The sequence below is a fragment of the Lithobates pipiens genome, unplaced genomic scaffold, assembly GCF_037356315.1.
Source record: "Lithobates pipiens isolate NorthernLeopardFrog02 unplaced genomic scaffold, aLitPip1_a1.2 Scaffold_23, whole genome shotgun sequence".
Classification (NCBI taxonomy): domain Eukaryota; kingdom Metazoa; phylum Chordata; class Amphibia; order Anura; family Ranidae; genus Lithobates; species Lithobates pipiens.
Genome location: NW_027507785.1, coordinates 282,855,548 through 282,882,223, shown reverse-complemented (window position 1 = coordinate 282,882,223; position 26,676 = coordinate 282,855,548). Strand labels below are relative to the sequence as shown.

General features: G+C 42.1%; 1 protein-coding gene across 2 annotated transcripts in view; it reads right to left on the bottom strand.

Moving 5' to 3' along the window:
• Positions 1 to 2: 2 nt before the first annotated feature.
• The window catches only part of FAF1 (Fas associated factor 1), a 440,039-nt gene continuing 413,365 nt past the window's right edge, over positions 3 to 26,676 (bottom strand). For both annotated transcript variants that reach the window (XM_077450266.1, XM_077450265.1), the window contains exon 19: positions 3 to 5,484. In XM_077450266.1, the coding sequence (XP_077306392.1) occupies positions 5,401 to 5,484 (84 nt within the window). In that variant the 3' untranslated portion in view covers positions 3 to 5,400. The remainder of the gene's footprint in view (positions 5,485 to 26,676) is intronic.

Sequence of the window (26,676 nt, the reverse complement as noted above, 5' to 3'; positions counted from 1 at the left end):
AATTCAAGTCAATGTGAAGTCCTTTATTACAATTTTGACTGAACTGAATGCTCTGAAACATTTGCAACAACAAACATGTCTTCTGGTGCAGGGATTGTGTGTATGAATCACACAGAGAACAATATAGAGTAATAGATATGAGGGGTCACAGGTCCCATCTTCACAGACAAGTCAAGTATAAATTAAACTCTAAAGTCCTATTAAATCAGAGACAGGTAACCTGCAACCCTCTATAGCAGTTGTGGAGTACTGCAGGCCGCCTGTGAAAAGAGGCAGCCAACATGGCAGATACCACAAATATTTAGCCGCTTGTCTGAGCGATATCACAAGCTTTTGGCTGCATTCTCTTTAAAAAAAATAATAAAATAATAATAATGGATCCAATTGTCAAAATGGCTGGAGTCTGAATGACAGGCACTGTTTCAATGCCAAAAGTATTTGCCCACTTGGTCCCGTTGTGGGACAAGCTCTGAAATATTGGGAAGATTTCAAGTATCCGATGTTGGTCTGTTTATTCAGAGATAAATATTCACATCATGCATATACTTATGAGGCACGCACTGCAAAGAAATGCACCCTCACATCCCCAGCCTTAAAAAAAATAAGAGAAAAAAAAAAAAACAGATCCAAAAGTTGAAATAAGAAATAAATAAAACTGGCATCTCAACCAAAATATATTCTTCAAAAAAACAAAACCCCCTCATACCTTATCTAAGTATCAGGCAACATAGATGTCCAACCATAATACTGCAAATCCTCCTTTTTTTTCTTCCATATTTATTAGCTTATTTATAAAAGGCTGGATAAACAATAAAATGCACAGTACCGTAACCCATAGTAAGATTTTAGTTTACTGCACTCAGAATAAAAGACCTATTCTGGCTATAGGTTACAACACTTTGCATATTGCCCTAATAAATAAGCTGATTACTGTCAAACATTCCAAATGGGGGTCTACAATCTGCAAACCGAACAGATATAAAAAGATAAAATTTGACATGAACCTGGTCTGTGGAGCTGGGCACAAAACAGTTTTACAGTCAAGGACATCTTCACAATATAGTGATGCTGAGTATCTGCACTTTTCTGTACACTTGTTGGGTTTAGTATGATGCTGCACTGTACACTTTTGGGGCTTTTCAAATGGCTTTAGCTAATTAGAAATAAGACTTGTGCTGCTATGGGGTGTCTCATCTCCAGCTTAAATGGGCAGGACTTTGGGCCAAGTATAATTAGTGAAGTAGAAACGACTTTATATTCTTTAGGTCTCACTATACACGTTAGGCCTCTTTAGAAGGCACACTGTCATGGTTCAGGGTCATGCACCCACCCCTGCCTGTCAAAATCGGCTGCGTGGTGGAGTCAATTCAGTTGCTGCATATGTCTGTTCATGCAGCTCTGTGCCACACCACATGCATAAATCAAGCCCTCATCCATGCTGTATGGGCCCTCTGTGCCCGTTCGAATGAGGCCTTATTGTGACTACCATAATAAAACCGGAGGACAACCATAGAGGGCAAGAGTTTAATATCAGTGCAATGCCAATATGTGTTCTTCTTGAGTGATAATATTCTATACAGCTGAAGGCATTATTAGTAGCATCCAATCCAGCCTCTCTCAACCTTTTTAAACACAGCAGAAACCTTGATCCAATGTTGTGGTCTCAGGGAACCCGTTCTACCATGTATTAGATCTAAAGATCATGGTACATGTGTATGATGGTCAATAGGAAGAATATTCCTTACATTTTTGGTCATTGAGAAGACCCTCCCCCATTACAGATAGCTAAAGATCACTGTTGTCAGTGGTTAGTTATTTGAGAGGCAGAGTTTGCTCATTGCTCAAGTACAACTAGAAGTCACTGGAGGAACCCCTGTATTCTACAGAACTGGTTGAGAAAGGCCAATCTACCCACAGGTATGCATATTCCCAATCTTTCTGCAGTCATATAAAATTGATGGATAATAACCTCCACTTAGCCTTCTTGTGCAGTTATATGTCCTCTAACCTTCCTTTGCACTTTCCGATTAGAATGGCAAACATTTAGGAAGATGCTCCTCAGTTAATATCATGTATCTGTTTGGAAAATGAATAATCTGTTTATCATTAGAATTACTTCAATGACCACAGATCCCATAATCACATCCTTTTGATCGTTGCGGTTGGTTTACTGATGGCGGATAAACAATACAAATCATCAGGACTTTTGGCAAATGGGAATGCAGATCCTTATCTACTTCTGGTCTGTAGATACAGAGGTAGAGCGTGTTAGTGCACCAGCTGAAAATGAGGGCTAAGTGAGAAGTTCAGCCTTTACCACAAACCCATCATTACTGTAATGTAAAATTTAGTATCTGCTGGCATTTGTAGATGTGCAGCACTCTTTATAAGAGACTCAGTGCAGTAGACCTAAAGAGATTGCTGCAGATGCTCATTGTATATTTCTGGGACGAGCAGGGAGCCAGCTACAGGAGCCAGGCTGTGAAATCATGTCTGCAAACTGATTTTCAATTCTGCCATATTTGAGCAAAGAGGAACAATTCCAATTTTTAAGCTGCTACAGAACTCATGGATGCTGGCCAATTAAAATAGACTGGGAATTATTGACATTAAATTAGTATACAGCTTGTGTAACAATTTTAAACTATTTCTAATAAAGCCATAATTATCCTTTATATTATGCAGTAGGGAGCAAATTGTTCCAGATCAGGGGAACCCATATTATTGTAATCTGCATGGAGATCAGTTCTTCCCAGCTAAATCATTACATGGGAATGCAACTTTTAAAATGCATTTTGAAGCAGCAGGTGAGAAAAGCCCTGGCCTGAAGTGTCATTCAAACCCCGATATTGAGCAGCAAACTTTGCTTAGAAGGTTCATACTATAAGAACATGGAAAGTGTCCATGTTGACAAGCCCTTATCTGAAGTTCTTTTACATAAATGCCAATCAAGGTAATTGGCTGCCTAATCAGATGACAAGCCAACAATAATTCACCTTCCAATACATTTGATTTAGTAGGCAGACAAAATAAGGTTATACAGATAATCAGCATCATTATGGAGAACACTTCAAACACCTTTCTGCAAATAGGAGATATAAAGAGGGCATGTAACTTTTGAAATATCCATCCATTCGATGCAAGTGATAAAGTTTGGATATATTGGCAATTTTCAGACCTACATCACTCCACAGAAACAAATGGCTTGTCGTCTAGGAGTCTGGTCTATGAAGTCCATTTGAAGACACCATGGGGTTGATTTACTAAAGTGGAAGAGTGCAAAATCTGACGTGGCTCTGCATAGAAACCAATCAGCTTCCAGTTTTTCTTTTTTTTTTTTGTCAATGCTTAAAGAAGCTGATTGGCTACCATGCAGAGCTGCACCATATTTTGCACTCTCCAGTTTTAGTGAATCAACCCCATGTCCTATGACAGTGATGGCGAACCTTGGCACCCCAGATGTTTTGGAACTACATCTCCCATGATACTAAACTACACTACAGAGTGCATGAGCATCATGGGAAATGTAGTTCTAAAACATCTGGGGTGCCAAGGTTGCCATCACTGTACTATGACATTTCTCTCTCAATGCAGTGAACAAATTGAAGGGCACATTCTGGGGTGGCTGCTGTCCATCATACTAAGGTACCTATCCAAAGCTAAAGGCTGCTCTTTTCTGAACTCCAATAAGGAGCTGGTTAAGGGGCAAAGAGCACCTAAGCGTTACAGCATCATTCACAATGGTGTTCCTTCCCCAAAACTAGCACCTGTTCCCAGAATTTGGGCAAGAGTAGTCTTCAACACTGAATAGGAAAATTGGCTGTATCAGCTGCAATGTATGCAATTGTATACGGTTCACATATTGATATTTCATGATTTATATATTTTACCTATTTTATACATATGTAATGTCTTGATGAGGTGTGTGTGTGTGTGTGTGTGTGTGTGTGGTGGGGGGGGGGTCCCTGTAAACTTAAAATACATTACCTTACTTATAGATTATTGAATGATTAACAGACTTTGCATTTGGAGCTTTTCTGGATTTGTGTTATTTATACTTTAATTATTAATCCCCCCCCCCCCCCCCCAAAGCGAAGGTTTAACCTGCTTCTATTTTGCTTTCCCTTGTTCCCCTCCATCCCTTAATCTAAATACCTTAATAAAGCATAAGTTCACTTTAAAATTAAAATAAAAAATGCACAATTTTTTTTAAAGGAGAAAAAGTAAAATTGTGCATCTGTTTTTATTTTTGGGTACCTGCAGAGCATTGCACCTGCGATCAGCAGATCAGTGGGTGCAATGTCATGCTCCTGCAGCCTCTCAACATTCCCATACGGACAGTTACTGACTGAAGAGTAGTCACAAATCAATGAACTTCGAGATCGTTTACCGAAGGGGGGTGGGGAGGGGCCGTTGCATTAGTAACATTAGTTGTTACATCAACACTAGCCATCTGTGCTTCTTTTTGCAATATAGGCAGATCATGGCTGGTAGAAGGGGCTGACAGGTTGCTGTAACGTCCTGAAAACAGGAAATTGAGGTAGCGCCCACATGTGATGCTGAGCCTCCATAATTGAAAAAAACGAAATCCATTTAATTAAAGGGGCAGTAAGGTTGAGGAAAAAAAACTTAGATGTTGCTGGAAGTTATCCAGTCAGGAAATGAGGAGGGCTCTAACTGACTAGCTGCAACTTCTAATGCACATTATGAGAGGCTCACAGAAATCAAAGTAGGTGATTTCATTACAGGAGAGGAGCCTGGAGTTGATATCAGACAAGAGCTGAGCGGCATATCAGTAGCTTATGGTTTGTGGCAGACATGTTGCTGGGACAGGTAAGGGAGGTGAAGGCCTCATTCACACAAGCACTTGTACTGTGTGATTGAGGTATTTGCTTTCTCCTCATTCATGCAGTACGGGTGCCAGCACCTGTGTGAATGAGGCCATTAGGAAACAATGATGTGGAACAGAAGTATTTGTATATTGTGAGCCAGACTAGTTAGCTAAGCCAGTTGGACCAGATGATTCTATGGCAAGAAGTAGCTCTAAAAATAATAAAATAATTTTTGGCAAATTAAGTACAACATTTGTAACCTGCATCAGAATCATTAATGAATAAGATATTTCAGAAGTGCCAGATACTCTTTAATGGAACCACCTTTGGTGTAAGAACAGTGCATTCATTCGATCAGAAGCTGGATGACAGGCGATGTGTATTCTTTGACTTTTGTACTGGGGTGATCCCTTGCTTAGGTGGAATCTTTCCAACATGGCATCTCTAAAGCTCTCTCTTCCGGGTGGTGCAGGTGCACTCCAGGAGCAGGGAGGTGACAGAGAGTAATGTTCCTTATCCCGTAACGCAGAAACTTTTCTGCTGCCGGCACAGTCCGCTCTATGGACACTTATTCCTTGGCTTCCAGGAAAAGTGTTTCCTGAGGGTACAGCTTAAGTTCCATGAGAGATCTGCTGGGATCCAACTGCGTGATCTGGAAGACAGCATTAAAAAAGTACAATTAGTAATCGACAGTAATAGCTCATTCATGCTGAACGCCAGGCAAACAGCTATTTATACAAATAAGATGCGTATTCATGAGAGGTTTTAGCTGCCCCACCAATCCAAAGACTTACCCAGCACTGCCACACAGCACAGCCTTGTCTGGTAGAGCAAAAGACCAACTAGGTCTCAGCCTCCTTCAGCCTGTGACTGTACAGGAAAAAGAGAAGCAGCACACGGGTGAGCTTATCTCTTTTCATCTCTCTCTTCCTATCAGCATACTCACTGCCAGCTTATGAACTGACTGGTTTCTTCTGCTGCCTCTCCCTCTTGCAGTGTGAGCTGTGATATATTGGGATTGCAAGAGGCAGATACAAACTCAAAGTCAGGAACTTACACCATTTATGTTTAAAAAGGCTTATAATCATTTAATTTATGTGAAAAATATTTGAGCTTAATGAATATTGAATGAATATTATGCACCGCATACTAGCACATGACTACATACTTACCTTTCAAATAAACCCCTTACCACTGATAGGGCTTCCATCTTCACCCGGTCTTCCTTCTAGGTTGGGGGCTCTGGCTGTTTCAGTGGTCAGGGCTGCAAAAAAAAAATCACTCCTGTGCAAGAGTGCGGGAGCCGTGGCGCGGCTCTCTGCATTCCATGGCATACTGTGTGCCCTGAATACAGAGTGTCACTGTACATGCATTTATGATGTCATCGGCTTTTGCTGATGTTAATATCTCCTAAACTGTGTGCGTTTAGAGATATTCATTGTACCTACAGGGAAGCCTGATTGTAAGCTTACCTGTAGGTACAAGTTATGTTTAAGTGAGTTTACTACCACTTTAAGGTGACTCTGGGATATCAGTAGTGCTGTAAGACCTCATAACCTAGAGGTCTAAATATCTGGTATGCAGTTGGTGTGCTCATAGGCGGTGGAGCACTGAAGTGGTCATATTGAAAATACAGCTGCACACTTGAAACATGATTTTTGGAGTGAAATCACAGCTTTTCACCGACATTAAATCACATTGTGTGGATTTGTTATTAATAAACATTCATCCTCACTTGTGGATTATACCCCGCTATGTATTCCTTTTATCAATGCTAATGGCTTTATCACCATTATTAAGGTAATCCCCTGGGACAGCGCATCTCCTAAGGGGTTATCTGATGTGGGGAGGAGCCGCGAGACCTGCCGGGGGTCCACAGAAAAGCAGGTTCAGGGCCACTCTGTGCAAAGCGAGCTGCACAGTGGAGGTAAGTATGACATGTTTATTTAAAAAAAAAAAAAAAGGCCTTTACAGTCACTTTAAATTGGTACATAAACTCACTTAGTGCCTTATCTGCATTAAATTGGCCTCAGAACCTGTGAAATTTATGTGTGTTTGGGTTTAAAGGGATGAGGCCGCAATCCTATGTGTCCTCCTTACCCAACAACTACACAGCTACGTGGAGCTGCTCTCTGTGCGGATACACACAGGTGGTGCACATAGACTGGAGACAAAGAGGACCTGTGATTGGCTTCAACCTGATATTCATTAACAGTGCAACTCAGGAGTGAAGAGACCAACAGAAAATCAATGAATCACTGTGCACTTTTAAAGGTGACAGCAAGAATTCATGGGGGCATTTTCGCGCTTACAAGAGACTATATGCGTGCACTACCTGGCCAGAAATCACAGAGAGAACCGTAACTGGTGAACAGAGTGGACGAAGGTACAAAAATAACCTTACAAGCACCTTATACATATGAAATAAAGACATTTATAAACATAGCAAATGAGCATGTGAGGCTGTACAATGTTCATTGTGGGCATATTTCCTTTCCCCGAAGGCAGAGCTGCAGTGCATAGCCGCCCACAGCAATAAATAACTGTGCGTTAGCTGTACACGGGGAGACGTCATACTTGCATAAACGTGTATGGGAATATGTTTCTGAATGCACTCAAGCTGCAGGTATGCCTGATACCTGCGTCCAGCCATTCATTACTATGGGGGGCTGTATGCTGCAGCTGTGTCTCCAGGGCCTGAAAATGCACCCACAATTTACAATGTATGGCCTCAGCCTCATGCGCCTGTGAGGCCTATTACTACTTGACACATACCATTGCAGTATGGGTATCTAAAGAAAAGCAGATTTTGTTTGATGATAATAAGCAAACACAATATTTAAAAAGTCCCAAGATGGAGTGGGAGTTTTCCCTGCTCTGGTGCTGCATGAGCTGTGCATCGACATAATGTAATGAAGAAGGTGTATATAGACCATGCCAGGAACTGGGCTTGGCCAACATATGCCCAGAAAGAGGAAGGAACGTAGTGGAATTTTTAAAAATGTATTTTTAGTTATTTCAATAACGCATCTGAAAAGTTAATATACTCTCTACAAACAAAGCAGCAGAATTCAGCACAACAACATATCCAACTGGGAATCACTGGGCTAATTAAGAAGACAGACTGTGTTTAGCACGTTCTTTCCTCTTTGTTGTGTTATGTGGGTTTGTGGTTAAATGAGCAAACTGCTAAACTTAAGCTTATATGTTGGAACAGCTGTCGAGAAATGGCGTGGAAAGTGAGGCACAGCTAGATAGTTGTGCTTTCCTGATCAACCACGGCTGCCTTTTAAAGTGGGATTGTAGCACTAACGGTTGCCTCCAGATGGGGCTGCAGCCAATTAGGGAGATATCGAACCTCAGTCAAGCTTCCTGGTAATAATAATTTCAAAGTGGCCTTTTCTTGTTCTCTTTTACACTTTGGAGATCTTAAAACAGTTTCAGGCAAAGGATTGTGGGTGTCATGAGAAGGGGGTGGGACTGTTTATACCCTTGATTTCAGTTTGCCTTCTGTTCCCAATACGCCCAGGGATTTGCCGATTTGCCAATGTTTACACCATTACCCAATTACTGAATATGCGGCTGCTGCATCTGTCAACAAACAGAGCTGTTGTCGCTTTGTTTTAGCGGCTCAAGCTCCCCCCTCCTCCTCTTCGTATGGCTCATCGTTACGCCTAATTAGCATCCCATAACCTTCTGCACCACCAGGAGATCAAATCTGCTATCTGTAAACAGTTTATTTACCACTACATCAGATTAGGAATGCATGTGTATGTATAAAGGAATTGTCGACACAAGAGGAAGTGTTTAAAGTGGACCTGTCACAAAGTGCAGGCTGCCATTTCGCTTAATAAACAGATTTCAATAATATAAGGCCCTGGTGCCCAACCTACAGCCTTTTGTACTTGGCCCCAGTCAGTAGCTGGGATGCGGATTTGTATAGGGACTGTAACTGCAATGGTTTCTAAAGAATCAAGTGAACTTCCTAAGCCGCGCACACACGGGCGGACTGTCTGTCCAACTTAGTCCGCTGAAACACATTTCAGCGGACAGTCCGCTCGTGTGTGGGCTTCAGCGGACTTTTTCAGCGGACAGTCTGGCGGACTAAGTCTTTCGGAATTTCCGTAATACAGTCCGTCCAACTTTGGTTTCAGTGGACAGTCCGCTCGTGAGTAGGCTAGTTGGACGGACTAAGTATGGCGCATGCTCAGAAAGGATTTACACGGCAGTAGGTTGCATTGCTGAGTATTGGACGTCCTATTTCTAGTCCCGTCGTACGTGCTGTACACGTCATCGCGCAAGCTTTCAACGGACTGTCTGTTCATCGTGTGTGGTCAAGTCCGTTCATTCAAAAGTAGGACGGACTGTCCGTCGGATTGTCTGACGGACTTAGTTGGCCAGACAGTCCGCCCGTGTGTACGCGGCTTTAGGCCGCGTACACACGGGTGGATTGTATGGCCTACTTAGTCCGTCATACAATCCGACGGACAGTCCATCATACTTTCGAATGAACGGACTTGACCACACACGAATGCACAAACAGTCCGTCGAAAGCTTGCACGATGACTAGAAATAGGAAGTCCAATACACAGCAATGCAACCTTCCGCCGTGTAAATCCTTTCTGAGCATGCGCCATTCTTAGTCCGTCGAACTAGCCTACTCACGAGCGGATTGTCCGCTGAAACCAAAGTATGACGGACAGTATTACGGAAATTCCGAAATACTTAGTACGCCAGACTGCATGCTGAAAAAGTCCGCTGAAGCCCACACACGAGCGGACTGTCCGCTGAAATGTGTTTCGGCGGACTAAGTAGGCCATACAGTCCGCCCGTGTGTACGCGGCTTTAGTCTTTGTCTGCACCACGTCTCCACTCTTAATGACAGCTGTAAAACTACAACTACCTTCTTGGAAAGTGTGACAGCGATGACCAAATGTAAGCAGAGATTTAACCAATTTGCACCCAGGGCAATTCTGACATTTCTCTACATGTAAAATTCATAATGTTTTGCTAGAAAATTACATAGAACCCCCCAAACATTATACATGTTTTTTTTCTATAGCAAAGACCCTGGAGAATACAATGGTGCAACTTTTTATGTTGCGTATTTGCGCAGCAATATTTCAAACACTTTTTTTGGGAAAAACAAAACAAAAATACATTAAAGTTAGCCCAATTTTTTTGCAGAATGTGAAAGATGAAGTTACGCCGAGTAATTATATACCTAACATGTCACGCTTCAAAATTGCACACGCTTGTGGAACGGCGCCAAACTTTGGTACTTAAAATTCCCCATAGGCGATGCTTTACATTTTTTTACTGGTTACATGCTTTAAGTTACAGAGGATGTCTAGGGCTAGAATTATTTTTCTCGCTCTAATGTTTGCAGCGATACCTCACATGTGTGATTTGAACACCGTTTTCATATGTGGGTGGGACTTACGTATGCGTTCGTGTAAACATCCCTTGTAATAGGAATATGGCACTATCGGTCCTTTTTATAGCGAGATATGGGGTCAATAAGATCCCATATCTCACCTCTAGGCCGTGAAGCCTAAGATCAAAAAATATAAAAAAATAAATAAAAAACAATCTTGCCTTCGCAGCCCAGGTGGCGCCAGTTTTTTGAATGCAGAGGCCGGGAGTGACGTCATAACATCGCGCCTAGCTACCGAATGATCATAGAGACTCCGGCAACCATCTGGTCCTCCGGAAATCTCTATGGTGGACATCCGGGGGCCAGCGGATCCGGTCTCCGGCTCACTGATGGAAGCGGTGAGTCAGTAGAAGCAGAGGGCGGCGGGTTGTCCCCTCGCGCTGCCCGTATGAACGATCAAGTGGCGGAACAGCCGCTACGATTGTTCTTATGGTGTAGAGAATCGCCGGCTGAAAAAGTCGATATCCGAATGATGTCTGGACTGCAGGCATCATTCAGATATAGCCCCGCAAAATCAGGGACGTCCTTGGACGCCCTCCCGATGCAAAGTGGTTAAAGGATAAGTTCAACTTTTGTAATATGTTATGCCCATATTCGGGGTGTAACATGTTAAAAAAGGTGAACTTCTCCTTTAAATTTCTGCTTACATTGGGTCATCACTTTCACACTTTCCTATTCAGGGTATGTAACATGTTACAAATCCACGGGTCCCCCACCTCCCCGATGTCATGGGATCTTCTCCCCCCCGCTCTCTGACAGAATCCGCAGAGAACGTGGCTGTGAGTGGCTTCCTCTGCCTGGCCACGTCACTCATTCACAGAGTTCTGTGAACGAAAACTACAAGATCTGCCTTTGCGGCTGTCAGCTTGTAGTTCTCAATACTACAAAAACACACAAAAAGGGACGCACCTAGTGCATTACCAAAAGACAGTTATTTGAATATTAAAATCAATAAAAATGGGATCAATTAGTCATAGAACCACACAATGCTATGCAGTGTGGATACACATATGCCGTTCATATCAAGCTGTGTAAAGCTGATGTGTTTACGGGGTGCACCCTCTTCTTTAGTGCTAGACTACTTTGGACACCTTAAGAAAAGTGCTTTAAATAAGGAGTCATCACTAAGAAACCCCAACCCCAAAAAAAGGCAGAAAAAAAAAAGGCGCACAGTCACAATTATAAGATTCATAAAAATTCCTAAAAAAGATTCAAAAAGGTTCAATGATATACACAGAAAGTGTAATTATACAGAGAATCACTCACACACAAGGGGTCCACAGTGTATCTATAGGTGCTTCATTGTGCAATGGTATTGTACTAAGCAGCCCTAAATCTCCTCTTCTAAGGTCCCCCAGCTATAGGAGCACATGTGCAGGCTTGTTCTCGAGCTGGGCTGGGTGCATCCATAGCCACACAGAGTGGTGTGGCTCTGCCCCCTCATCACAGAAATTGATTGACAGCAGCAGGAGAGCAGAGCGATATATCAGCACTCACATTTATATTTTGCACTTGGTGGAACCAACTGCCTGTGTCCAGGGTTGCATTTTCATCACTGGACCCTTTAGGCACATGACTTAGACCCCTTTCACACGCTTTTCAGTGCTAAAAATAGCACCTGTAAAAGCGCCTCTCAAGCCACCCCACTGTGAAAGCCCGAGTGCTTTCCCAGTGGGGTGGTGCGCTCGCAGGACAGGAAAAAAAGTTCTGCAAGCAGCATCTTTGGGGTGGTGCACAAGCGGTGTGCAAAGCGCTTCGGCAGCGCCTCAAAAGGGGCGCTATTAACCCTTTCCTCTGTCTTTAGCCAGGGGGTTAAACGAACCCCGCTAGTGGCCAAAAAGCACCGATATAAAGTGCAACTAAAACTAGCGCCACTTTAACGCTAACGGACCCACCGCCTCAGTATGAAAGAGGTCTTAGAGCTGCAAAGGCAGACTTTTTTGTTATCTTAATGCATTAAGACAAAAAACCTTCTGTATGTAGCAGCCTCCCCAGCACCCCCCTAATTACTTACCTGAGCCCCATCTCCCTCCAGCGATATCCATGAATAAGCCATCTGGGACACACCTCCTGATTGGCTGATACACAGCAGCATCACCCCTGGCTGTCAATCAAAGTAAGTCAGCCAATCATGGGAGAGAGGGGGATGGGGCTGGGTTGGGGTTCTGTATCTGAATGGACACAGTGAGCTGTGACTCGACTCCAGTGCCCCCATAGGAAGCTGATGACTGTGGGGGCACTCGATAGGAGGGAGAGGCCAGGAGCAGCAAAGAGGGACCCAAGAAGAGGAGGATCCAGGCTGCTCTGTATCAATGGTATGTAATTTAGGTATGTAGGGAATGGTTAAAATCCTTATCAGGCCAGGCTGTTGATTTTTTTTTTTTTTATTCCTTTATCACTCTGGAGAGATTTCCACTTTACTCCTTGTCCAGAGTCATGGCAGGAAATAAGAGGCAACCTTCTCAAAATGAACAGAATTCTCATCTTAGAGAGTTGACAATGGAATGGTGTCCCAGCTGAAATATTTTCTTCCGACTCTTGCTCTAGTGAATTTCTGGATTTCTACTTTTGGTCCCAGTGACAGTGATCACCAGACCACAAGAGAGAGAGAGAAATACAAAGTTGACAAGGGGTGAAATCTATACCTGCTCAATACAAAGCTAAAAAAAAAAAATAAATAATGCCTTTATATACTTTTTTTTTTAACCAGTGGAGCCTTTACATATTTTAACTTCTACAATAACAAACATATTATAGTTATTTGCTTTTGTGCAATGGTATTGCACTAAGCAGCCCTGATGATCTCTTCTAAGGTCCTTCAGCGGCACTCTAGGCACCACCTCTTCTGCATGCACCACCATAACAAGCCGATTGCTATAGAAGCACATGAGCAGGCTTGTTCCCAAGCTGTGCTGTGGCCCTGCCCCCTCATCACAGGATTTGATTGACAGCAGCAGGAGAGGAGAGCGATATATCAGCACTTCTGCACATGGGCACAGTGCTGGATGGAGATAGGCAAGTATCACACCTTAGCAGAGCGATTTTCAGGCAGTTTTATTTGAGTGTTTTGCAAGCATTTTAGAAGCATATACAAGCATTTTTATGTTTAAGGTTCAGGTATTTGTATTTTAGCCAATATAAAGCATTAGGGGGAGGAGATTAGGGGTGGAGAGCTGTTGTTTTGTGAGAAAAGAAGCTAAAAAACGCTTGCAAAATGTTCATGTTGAGCATTTTTCTCTCCCCTCATTGGCTGACTGACATTGATTGACAGTAGCGGGAGCCAATGGTGCCACGCTGCTGTCTCAACCAATGAGGAGGGGAGTCCCGGGCAGCCGAGACAATCCTACATCGCTGGATTGAGATGGACCTCAGGTAAGTATTAGGGGAGCTGCTGCACACAGAAGGTGTTTCATTTTAATGCGTAGAATGCATTAAGATAAGAAACCTTCTGCCTTTATAATCACTTTAATTTGGGGAATGATTAGGGTAAAAAAAAAAGTTCTGCCTTTAGAAATATTTTAATCCATCAATATAAAGCCTGAGTTACATATGCAAATTTTGACATAAATGTTGGGCTTTGCCCTATCTGTTCCTGGTCAGTCTCGCTTGGCCAGGGGCAACTTCGACAGGAAAATATTTAACAGCTCATGTGACACCTCCAAGTACCTGAGCAGCCAATAACAGGGCACCAGTGAGTTACATGTATCTCCATAAACTGAATTAATAAGTATTTAGAGTAACTTACAGCAGTTAAACAGTCTAAGCGAAAGGTCAGCATGTAATATGGAATGGACAACAGTTAAGTGAGCCTGCCGTTTTGCCCCTACATGAACATACCAAATGTTCATTTTAAAACTGAACCTCAGGCAGAACACAATCGATTCTAGTATTCATTAAAATACTAAATGTAGTTCTATTAAAGGAAAAAAAAAAAAAAAAAAAGGGCAGTTGAAAACTATGAATGCGTTGACAGGAGGGGAGAACCTTGTCAATGTGCTACTACCATTATCCGATAAGAAGCCTGGGTTGGGTCCTCGGCTGAGCTGTATTGCTTAAGCGAAGCTCCACACAAAAGGGGAAGCTCTGCTTGCTTGCGCCAGGTACCTGGTTTTCATCTGGGGAAGGGGTATTTGGTTTTCATCGAAACCGGTAATGGGCAGGCTGAATGTACTGTGATGGGTACAACCAGCCTACCGGATTCTCTTACGATTGTCGCTAGCAATATTCATCGGCTTCTCCTGCCGGGACCAGACAGTGGCTCAGCAGGAGGGATTCCCATCAGCACTGTTGCTCTGAGGAAGAGGGTTTGCCCTCGTAACGCGTAAGCCGTTTGTGATGCCATCTGGTTCCTCCAAATATCTGGTCCAGGTTGCAGGCATCTAGAAATACTGCTCACAAATTGCCAGAGTATTGATAAGCCCTGTGCTCTTGTACTCAAGAATTGTGAGTACAATTCTTGTTATATTGTATGAATACATTTTATATTTTTTAATGCACAAGGTCGGTGCGCCCTCCTGCTCTTTTTGTAAAGTCCCATCAGCACTGTCTGTATTGATAGGGGAATTGTGCAAATTTCTTTCCTGCCACCTGTGGTTTTGCACCGTGTATGGCCGGGCCTTAGCTTGCGATATGCCCCGTACACACGAGCGGACTGTATGGCATACTTAGTTCGTCATACAATCCGACGGACAGTCCGTCGTACTTTCCACTGAACGGACTTGACCACACACGGATGCACAAACAGTCCGTCGAAAGCTTGCGCGATGACGTGTACAGCACGTACGACGGGACTAGAAATAGGAAGTCCAAGACACAGCAAAGCACCCTTCCGCTGTGTAAATCCTTTCTGGGCATGCGCCATTCTTAGTCCGTCGAACTAGCATACTGACGACCGTACTATCCGCTGAAACCAAAGTATGACGGACAGAATTTCGAAAAAACCTAAATACTTAGTACGCCAGACTGCACGCTGAAAAAGTCCGCTGAAGCCCACACACGAGCGGATTGTCCGCTGAAATGTGTTTCGACGGACTAAGTACGCCATACAGTCCGCTCGTGTGTACGCGGCATAACATACAAGGTCACAGTCACTCAGGTGATAATCAGCCCAAGTGCAACATATGATTACCAATGATAAACTTGTGTACCAATGTACAAGAAAACCCAATCAAATGGTACACATTCACAACCTATGGAACAATTGTTGAGGCAACTTTAGGATTGCAACAAAACAAACTCCTACTAAATGTAAAGGTAAAAAGCAGCAAGACACAAATCTGACATCAGCAAGGACCAACTCCTAACCAACTCTATGGGGCCACGCAGGGCGTTTTCTCTCTTGGGTGTCACGTAATACTGCAAGGTCTCATTACGTCTTATTAAAGATATTCCTTATGGAAAGCAGCAAGCTGAAAACATACGCCTTGTTAGGTAGCAATTAGAACACAATAAAGAGGCATGTTGCAGGCAGCAGTTAGAGCAGCAAGCCACCAAACAGCTGTGATTTATTTTAATCAACAAATACAGGCGGGTTTGTACTTTGCTCACAAACAGTTACATCTCAGCTCGGTATCAGCATAATTGCACAGCCTCTCATAATGCGGTCCTAATGCCGTTCTATTAAAGGATGAAGCTTTCCAAGTAAAAAAGGAAAAAGATGATAGCAACCTTAGACTTTAGTATGCTGAATATAATCATTTTCAACATTTAGCAGTTGATATTTCATTTTAACCACTTGACCTCCAGGGGATTTATCCCCCTTCATGGCCAGGCCATTTTTTGCTTTGTGGCACTGCGCAGCTTCATGCAACAATGTACTCAAATGAAATTTGTGTCATTTTCTCCCTCCATAAAAATAAATTTCTTTTGGTGGTATTTGATCGCCACTGCGGTTTTTATTTTTTGCGCTATAAACAAAAAAAAACCCTGACAATTTTGAAGAAAAAAAAAAAACAAACAATTTTTTACTTTCTGCTACAAAACATATCCAAAAAAAAATAACAATAAATAATAAAAATAACGTCTTCAATGAATTTAGGCCAAAATGTATTCTTGGTAAAAAAAATTCCCAATAAACGTATATTGATTTGTGCAAATGTTATAGCATCTACAAACTGTGGTATATATACTGGAATTTGTATTTGTTTTGTTATACTAGTAATGGCGGTGATCAGCGTCTTATAGCGGAACTGCCATATTGCGGTAGACTCTCATACACTGACACTTTGCGGGAACCAGTGACACTAATACAGTGATCAGTGCTAAAAAAAAATATGCACGGTCACGGTACTAATGACACCGGCTGGGAAGGGACCATGCATATTTTTTTAGCACTGATCACTGTATTAGATTTTTTTTTTTTATTAAACATCTACGGCGATCAAAGGGTTAACTGTGTTTTTGTGTAAACTCTGTGCTGCTTTTACTAGAACGAACAAAACCTATAATCTAAATGATAAAAAGTCCATAAATCATTAATAAGTAAATAAATAATTGATAAATATAAAAATACACCATATCAGTGTAACAGTACAAATAAAATTGAAAATAAACAGTCCAATGGGGATATTCAAATAGAAGACTGATCTGTAGAAAACAAGTGAAATGATAGATCCACAGTGTAAAGTGAAGCCACAGGTGGGTAATCCGGTGAAGTAAAAAGACCAACAAGCTGGCACCCAAAATAGTGAACACCACCACCTAAATGCAGGCTTACCAGAGGCAAGCCACAACTCAGGGCAAGCAGGATATTCTGTCCAATATGGCCATATAGCGATCAAGCATGATAGCCCAAAAAGATCAACATAAGGCACTCCATAGTGCAAACCAGTAGATAAAGTTTAATAATTAAAAGAATGACACTTATAAGAAATAACGAATGGGATAGCGTCTCACATAAAAATAGCCGGCCGCCTAGCAATCGCCCGTTCAGACTCCTCAATGTACCGCGATGATGTCAGCGCATCAACCACCCGACGTATGTTTCGTCTAACAGACATCGTCAAGGGAGAGCTCTGTTCTGTGTCTCTGCCCGATGATCAGCAAGTGTCGGTGGACATCCAGTGCCTGGCACCCGCAAACCAGCTTCTGCTGTAAGTAATCACAGCAGAAGCTGCACACGCCCACTAGGAGGAAGTGCAGAATGACACGCACGCACGCACGCGCACACACACACACACATTATATATATATATATATATATATATATATATATATATATATATATATATATGTAGCACTCTCACCTAGCAATTAAAAGGGGTCGCTGTTTCAAATCCCAATCATGATACTACCAGCCTGGAGTTTGCATGTTCTCCCTGTGCCTGCATGGTTTCCTCCGGGTACTCAGGTTTCCTCCAACACTCCAAAGACATGCTGGTAAGCTAATTGGCTTCTGTCTAAATTGGCCCTCGTATATGAACGTGAGTTAGCGACCATAGATTGTAAGCTCCTCCAGGGTAGGGATCCATGTGAATGTAAAATATATATGTAAAGCGCTGCGTAAATTGACGGCGCTATATAAGTACCTTAACCACTTACAGACCGGACCATTTTGCTGGTCAAAGACCAGACCACTTTTTGCGATTCGGCACTGCGTCGCTTTAACTGACAATTGCGCGGTCGTGCGACGTGGCTCCCAAACAAAATTGATGTCCTTTTTTTCCCACAAATAGAGCTTTCTTTTGGTGGTATTTGATCACCCTTGCGGTTTTTATTTTTTGCGCTATAAACAAAAATAGAGCGACAATTTTGAAAAAAACGCATTATTTTTTACTTTTTTGTTATAATAAAAATCCCCCAAAAATATATAAAAAAAACATTTTTTCCCTGAGTTTAGGCCGATACGTATTCTAATTTTTTTTTACCAAAAATATGTGCAATAAGCGATTATTGATTGGTTTTGGACACATCGGACATTTTTGACAAATTTTTGGGACCATTGTCATTTATACAGTAATCACTGCTATATAAATGCAGTGATTCCTGTGTAAATGACACTGGCAGTGAAGGGGTTAACCAGTGGGTGGCAGTGTAGGGGTTAAGTGTTCCTAGGGGTGTGTTACTAACTGTGGGGGGGGGTTGGGCTTTCATTTAGTGAACACTGATCTCTGCTCCAATCACATGGAGCAGAGATCAGCGTCACCAGTTGCTAGGCAGAATGGAGAAATTCTGTTTACACTGCATTTCCTCCATTCAGCCGTCCCGTGAGACGATCGCGGGTATGCCCGCAGCGATCAAATCCGCGTGACCCGCGACCGGACTCACGGGGGTCCCGACCGGCACGCGAGCGCGATGGCGGGGCGGCATTGAAGATTGGAGGTACCTGTACGCCAATATGCCTGCCCGTGCCATTCTGCCAACGTACATCGGCGTGCGCTGGTCGGGAACCGGTTAAATAATAAATATATATAGATATATATCTATATATATGTGTGATTCTGTGCAGGAATGGTATATCTGCCAGGGGGCGGTCTAGAAGGATAAAAAAAGAAAATTATTACCTATATATTTCACTGATGTAATTATTTTCCTTATTTCACCGATTCAGGTCCAAATTTTTTCCTGAATTTGCACCCGATTCGGAACCAAAGTCACACAGGACCCTGGGAGCTGTGTGAACTGGCTCCATTGAGAGCCGGTCACACTCTCTTGTCATGCGAATTCCACAGTACAGCCTTAATGCATGACAAGGGAGTTTGTAAAAAGAAAACTACTTGCTATCTTAATGACAGCAATATTAAGTCGTCCAAAAAAATTAAAAATTGTCTTCAATGGCCATAACTCCCCAAGACAGGCTTTATAAAACAAGAACTACTCCTTGGATAGCAATGCATTGATTAAATGATGGTTCTCAATACACTGTGGCAGCATATAGGGCAAAACATTTATTTCTTGCATACTTTTGTAAAGTTTAATATTTGACATATGAAAAATCAGGGGATAGCTAAATATTTATGCATATGAAAAGCCCAGGAAGGCAATATATTCGTACCTCTGCAAACAGCCAGCAAGTAGGGCGCACATATGGCGCTTTGCTTATCCAGCACCTGCACAGATGCAGCAGACTGACAATAAATTGAATATTTGTACTGAGTAGATATTTGCAGCACAGGTATTAAATTAACCGAAATTGCCATATGCTGCAGTAACGGATGCCCAATATGCTCATCTTTTCAAATTAATTTAGTGATTGTGAAGTTTGCCAGACTGCAAATGTGGAAGCAAAAAAAAAAAAATCTGCTTATCTGTCAAAATAGACAAGCTTAAGAATAAAGGGTGACCAAGCTTCGGGGTCTTTAACCACTCCAAGTCTGGACCCTTGCAGTCCAGGCCATTTTTCAAAATGTCAGCGCTGCCACACTTTGAATAACATTTACTCAGCCATGCAACACTGTAGTCAAATTTTCTCAAATGTATATATGTATATATATATATATATATATATATATCTATATATATATATATCTATATATCTATCTATTATTATTTTTTTTTTTTTTTTAACAGATAGAGCTTTGTTTTGGTAGTATTTAATCACTACGGTTTCTTATTTTTTGCTATATAAATATTATATATATATATATATATATATATATACACACATACATATATATATATATATATAATTTTGCAAATAATCTTTCTTCATAAGTTTAGGCCAGAAAGCATTCTGCTACATTTCTTTTGTAAAACTAACCCAAATCAGTGTATATTATTTAGGCCTGTCAGTTTTTCAGGCGGACCTGACTGAACTAGCCATTGCTCTCTATGTAGAGGCAGATGTGTCCGCTGACATCCACCAGTATCCGATCCTGTCTGCCAAAAAGAGACGGATGGGGGATCCATTCCCCATTCGTCCGGTGGATCGAATGACAGTTGGATGGAGATGGACAGGTGGTCGGTTTCCATAGAGAACAGCATGGCTGTGTCCGTATCTGCTATGCACAGTGAAGCGGACACAGACCTGTCAGCAGGGGATCCCCGCTGAGCAGGCAGCTTAACAGGTGGATGCACATTGCGGAATAATGTGAAAGAGACCGAATACCTCTTTAATTTGTCTCCAAGCTAGGTGAGAAATGAAGACCTACTTGAAGCCGCTATAACCTTTGACAACCAGAAAGTCTAACCTTTAAAAAAAAAAAAAAAAAAAAAACGACTACATTTTACAGTACCAGATGTGGACCTGCACAATAAACCTTAGTTTGGGGACAGTGAAAATAATTATTACATGACTACAGATAACTGTCAAGGAGGTCTCTGTAGGACTAGTTTGCCACCATGCTCACCACAGCTGTAATCTCTATTTGGCATAACCAACATTGGAGTAGATAACACACAGATTAGTCAATTCTACATAAACAGGCCAATTATTTGCAATTATCCTAAGAAAACCTACATCGGCCAATAATTAGGTTACTTTGATATAAACTGCTTAATTTCTGGCAGCTCTAGGTGCAGCTTCTGGTTGATGATCCCCTTTCTGCTCCTGAATAGCACTGTACACAATCATGGCCACCACACACCATCAATATATTAATCTATTTTATTTAAAGATTAGCAAGTGACACATCTTCCCTTGGGTCCAAAACACTGACATATTTCACTTTACGAGGGCTTAATTACAAAGACACCTTTATAAGATCTTTACGATTAGTCCCTCACAGAGTAAAATTTCTCAGAGCTTTGGACCTAGGTGGGTAGTGCTATTTGATCATCTTTCAATAAAATGGACTAGTATACTGACATTAGTTTGTGATGGCCACAATTGTGTAAGGAAGATAAACATAGGTGACTTGGTCTTATATAAAGTGGTATTAACCCCCAAAAAATATGTTTATATATTGCAGCTTACCAATTCGTAGATGTGGTTTTCCTTCTTTTTTACATTATATTTTTGTCTCTAAGTTTACCACTGCTTTAAGACCAAATCTGTACAATTCGACTGCTCTGCACCAGTGCTAAAGTTCTGAAAAATTTGGGGGACAAAGAAAAATCTACAATATAATTGCTTTTGTACACCATTACTATTATATGACAGCTCGCCAATTCTTATATGTGATGACTGTGTTAGGTTCCTTTTTTTTTCATCTGGTAACCCAGCCAGCAAGCTGGGTTACCAGGGTTCTCCAGAAGAATGTATCAGTTTACATGGATGAGACCAACCACTAAACAGTGGCAGGGTTAAAGTAATCTGCTTTTATTTATTCATGCAAAACCTTTATCCCAAAGAGAAAAAAAGAAAAAAAACAACAACTTTGCTGTAACCGATAAACGTGAGCTAGAGTTTGGCTTCAATTTGTTAGTGGTACTAAATCTGCTAATACTGTTAACACTACCCTCCCCCACAGACTGACATCGCTGCTGTCTGTTGTGCCTTGTGTGCTCGTTCCTCCAGGAGTTGTGTTTCACTAATACAGGCGATCCGTGTCTGGCCAGGTCACCACGTGAAAACAGAGGGAAATAGCCAAAGAAAAGAAACCTGATGCAGCTACCACATCTAACGAATTGGTAAGCTGCAACATCATACATTTTGGTTTTGGGTTTAATACCCCTTTAAGGAACCTGAACAAAACACTCAGATATATCCCTTTGGTAGAGCTTGGAAAACATGTACCGTATATACTCGAGTATAAGCCGAGATTTTCAGCCTCTTTTTTGAGGCTGAAAGTGCCCCCCTCGGCTTATACTCGAGTCATCGCTGTCTGCCTGCTCGATCAGTGTGTCGAGCAGACAGACAGCGGCCATTCTATAATTCAAAAGCCGCGCCTCCGGCTCCGCCTTCGCCTGTGATAGGCGGAACACTGAATTTCCCAGCAGCCTGTGTTCCGCCTATCACGGACATCGTCTCATCCTCGTACTACGGACGAGGATGAGACGATGTCCGTGATAGGCGGAACACAGGCTGCTGGGAAATTCAGTGTTCCGCCTATCACAGGCGAAGGCGGAGGCGCGGCTTTTGAATTTTACAATGGCCGCCGAGGCGCCGACGAAGAGCGGCGATCCTGGCAAGGCACGGGACGGAGGCAAGGCAAGGCACGGCACGGCACGACACGGGACGGAGGCAAGGCACGGCACGGGACGGAGGCAAGGCACGGCACGGGACGGAGGCAAGGAGGCAAGGCACGGGACGGAGGCTCGGGACACAGGCTCGGGACACAGGCTCGGGACACAGGTAGGCTGGACACACACACACACACACACACACACACACACGGACACACACGGACACACACACACAGGGATGGATGGATGGAGACACACACACACAGGGATGGATGGATGGAGACACACACACACAGGGATGGATGGATGGAGACACACACACACAGGGATGGATGGATACACACACACACAGGGATGGATGGATGGATGGATGGAGACACACACACACAGGGATGGATGGATGGAGACACACACACACAGGGATGGATGGATGGAGACACACACACACAGGGATGGATGGATGGATGGAGACACACACACACAGGGATGGATGGATGGATGGACACACACAGGGATGGATGGATGGATGGACACACACACACACAGGGATGGATGGATGGATGGACACACACACACACAGGGATGGATGGACGGACACACAGGGATGGACGGACACACAGGGATGGACGGACACACAGGGATGGACGGACACACAGGGATGGACGGACACACAGGGATGGACGGACACACACACAGGGATGGACAGGCATGTCTCACCCTCGGCTTATACACGAGTCAATAAGTTTGCCAGTTTTTTTGGGGGTAAATTGGGGGCCTCGGCTTATATTCGGGTCGGCCTATACTCGAGTATATACGGTAAACTGATGCCAGAAGACCAGGTGGCGGCCTAGAAAATCTGAGATACAGATGCTTGATGCTGAAAAGCCTAGGAGACATCAACAGCTCTAGTGGCATAGGATCTAATGGGAGAAACCTTTTTCTTAATGGTGAATACCCTGTAAATGAGTTGTCTCGCCCATGCTGGACCAGGAGTTAAGGCTAGTTTACACTTGCTTCAAAACATGGCTTCGAACACACTTTGTTAACACTCTCTGAACACCAGTCAAAGCTCCTGTAACTAAATAAAATGTCCTGTTTACGCCTTTGGTAAGGCTTTGGTGGGGCTTTGGTGGAGCGTTCATGGGGCTTTGGTGAGGCATTGAAGCACCACTAAAGCTAAATGGAGTATAATTTTTGAAGTGAAGCCGAAGAAAAGCAAAAGCAAGGTGTAAACAGAACTGTAAGCTAACCATTTTATTTCATGACAGGAGCTTTGACTAGTGTTAAGAGAGCTTTAACAAAGCCTGTCTGAATCCTTGTTTTGAAGCAAGTGTAAACTAGCCGTTAAAGGACCAAAGGGTGGGACAAAAAAAAGGGAGCCTTGCGAATAGAGGCTGTAGCTTTTGTGACAGCACGGACCACGTCCAGGAAATGCAGGGCAGATTCCTTGTCATGTTTTTTGTCAGGACAGATGAAATGGAGGGCTACGTTTTCATAAAAGTGGAAAGAGTAGATCACCTTAAGCAAAAAGGAGGGTTTTGGTTTCAAAACCTCCATGTCCTTGCGCAAAACAAGAAACGACTCTTTACAAGAGAGAGCTGCTAGTTCATAAACCGACTTAATGGCAACCAAAAGGAAACCATAAAGGTCTTCAGAAGAAATGTCTCTAATCAATTCAAAGGAGGGGTGACATATGAAGAGCAATGAGCGCCAGGTTGGGATCCCAAGGTGACACAGCTGGTTTGAATTAGGGGAATGATATGTGCAACTTCTTGTAGAAAAGTCTTGATAATGTATTGCAAGGAAAGAGGAGTAAGGCAGAAACATGTCCCTTGAGGGCAGATAATGGTTAAGACCAGGCTGAAAATAGTGCAAAATGCAAGTGATCGAGTTAAAATTTCCTGTCCTGTTGGACCGTGCAAAAAAAGGCTTTCTATGCGTGAAAGTAAATCTTATGGCAGTTTGATTTTCTAGCTCTTAAAGTGGGAATGACGGAGTCTGAGATACCCCAATCTTTTACGACTTTGGGGGGGTCAACACCCATGCCATTAAGCCAGTAACTGAGAAGCAGAATGGAAATAGGCCAAGGCTCGCCCATTAGAAGTATGAGTATGCCTGTATACCACGTTCTTCTGGGCTAAAATGTCTGAGTACCTTAAAGGGCTCTATTGATCTTAGAATGAAAACACCACAAGTTAATAGCAAGGAGAACAACAGGCCTTAGATGTGTGAGGTTTAAATAAGACAGGTTTCACTTGCAAAATCCATAAGGAGGTTCTAATCAGTGACATCTAATCTGGAACACTGGGTCCTATATTCATGGATTTGAAGTAAATGTAATGCCGGCCATACACGGTTCAAATTTCAAAAGAATTTTCTTTCGAAAATCATATCTAAGAATTTTCGTATGAATTTCGCACCATTAGTGGGCTGCAGCAACAGCCGATTTTCGTGTGGAAATAAAATTTGAGGAATTGGAAATTTTTTGAAAATCAAACGATTTTCTAATCAATGATGGGAGAATTGTGCAAGAAATGTAATAAGAAAAGAAAATTTACGGAGATAAAAGAAAATTTACTGAGAGAAAAGAAGATTCCCGGCCAAGAAAATTATTTTCTGTAGCAACATGAGGTGAAATTGAAGGCTTGGTCGGCCGAATTTCGAAAATCAATGGTGGCACTATCAGATCACAAAAAAAAAAACGAATTTTCTGATTTTGAAAAGAAAATTAGTTCGAAATGCGACCATGTATGGCCTGCATAAGAGTATAACTACTTTTTTCATGAGATAAACCTGCACTTTCATTAATTTAGATCATGAAAATAAATACACCATGCCAATTATATGTAATTTGTTTACCTTCATCAGTAGGCAGCATTTCAATCAAGAATTAATATTTGTCTGTTCAAATATGTTGAAAAAGTCAACAATTTGCATGGGGTGTACTTACTATTTCACATGAGAGTACATTTATTGTCAGATCGACATTTGTTAAGTCTACTAATTACCTGCTTCTCATTGAAGTGACAGGTACACCTTAAAAACCAATCAATGTGAGGAAGATCAACATTTCTACAAGTAGCAAGAGTTTTGCTTTCCTCCTATTTCACGGTTACTTAGCTGCCAGAATGTTATCTCACTTGTTTGTTGGAAGTGGCCAATTAAACGGATTTAAACAGATCACACCATACTGAACAAAACAAACTGGTTTGAAATGATTAGGCAATTCTTTCATCAGTGGGATTACCTTAAGTGACTTGCACCTCTTCCTATTCTGCCATATGGGTTGAGCAGAAGTTTGTATAAGCCAGTGCAGATACAATAAAAAAACTCCAGGTTAGCTCTTGAAAGTTTAACCAGATCAGGTTTACCAAGACACTATGAATTTAACATGATACACAATTTTATGCATCTTGTAAACTATAGATCTGATGGAATAGATGCCAAAAAAGTAATTATCGAATATGAAATTCCTGGGCAGTAAAATGATCTAGAAATGCCAACTATGCTTAACTATTTTTGTTCCTCTAGTTTCTATAAACCTTTATTAGAGGGGATATTTTAAATTACATATATTGTATATATACATATAAACACAATTGTGAACATTTACGCATAAACCAGAGATCCTTTAGAGCACGGGTCTCAAACTGGCGGCCCTCCAGCTGTTGCGGAACTACAAGTCCCATCAGGACCTATAGGAATCAAGCTTTTAACCATCAGCCTTGCTATGCCTCATGGGAATTGTAGTTCTGCAACAGCTGGAGGGCCACCAGTTTGAGACCCCTGCTTTTGCTGTATGATAATACATTTCCCATCGGACCTACCAAATATGATTGTCAAAATCAATCTTCTCATTCGACTTTCCTCCAACATCCTCACTGCTCCCTATGTCAGATGGGCAATTTTGCCACTGGTGATGCATCTACAGCAGTAGAATCAAGAAGATCAAGCAAACGTTTCTTTTAATGGATGTGACTACCTCTTTGGCTGCATGGGTTTCCCCTGGTTTCTTCCCGCATTCCAAAAAAATGCTGGTAAGTTAATAGGTCTAAATTGGCCCTAGTATGTGTATGTATGAATGTGAGTTAGGAACCCTTAGATTGTAAGCTCCTTGAGGGCAGGGATTGACGTAAATGTACAATATATAATATGCAAAGAACTGCGTAAATTTACTGCACTATACAAGTACCTGCCTGTAATAAAAAATAAAATATACACACATATATATATATATATATATATATACACACACACACACACACACACACACACACACATATATATGTATATAAGTACATTGGTTAGCACTTCTGCCTAGAAGCACTAGGGTTCTCAGTTCAAATCCCAGCCAAGGCACTACCTGCCTGGAGTTTGCATGTTCTCCCTATTCTTGTGCCATGG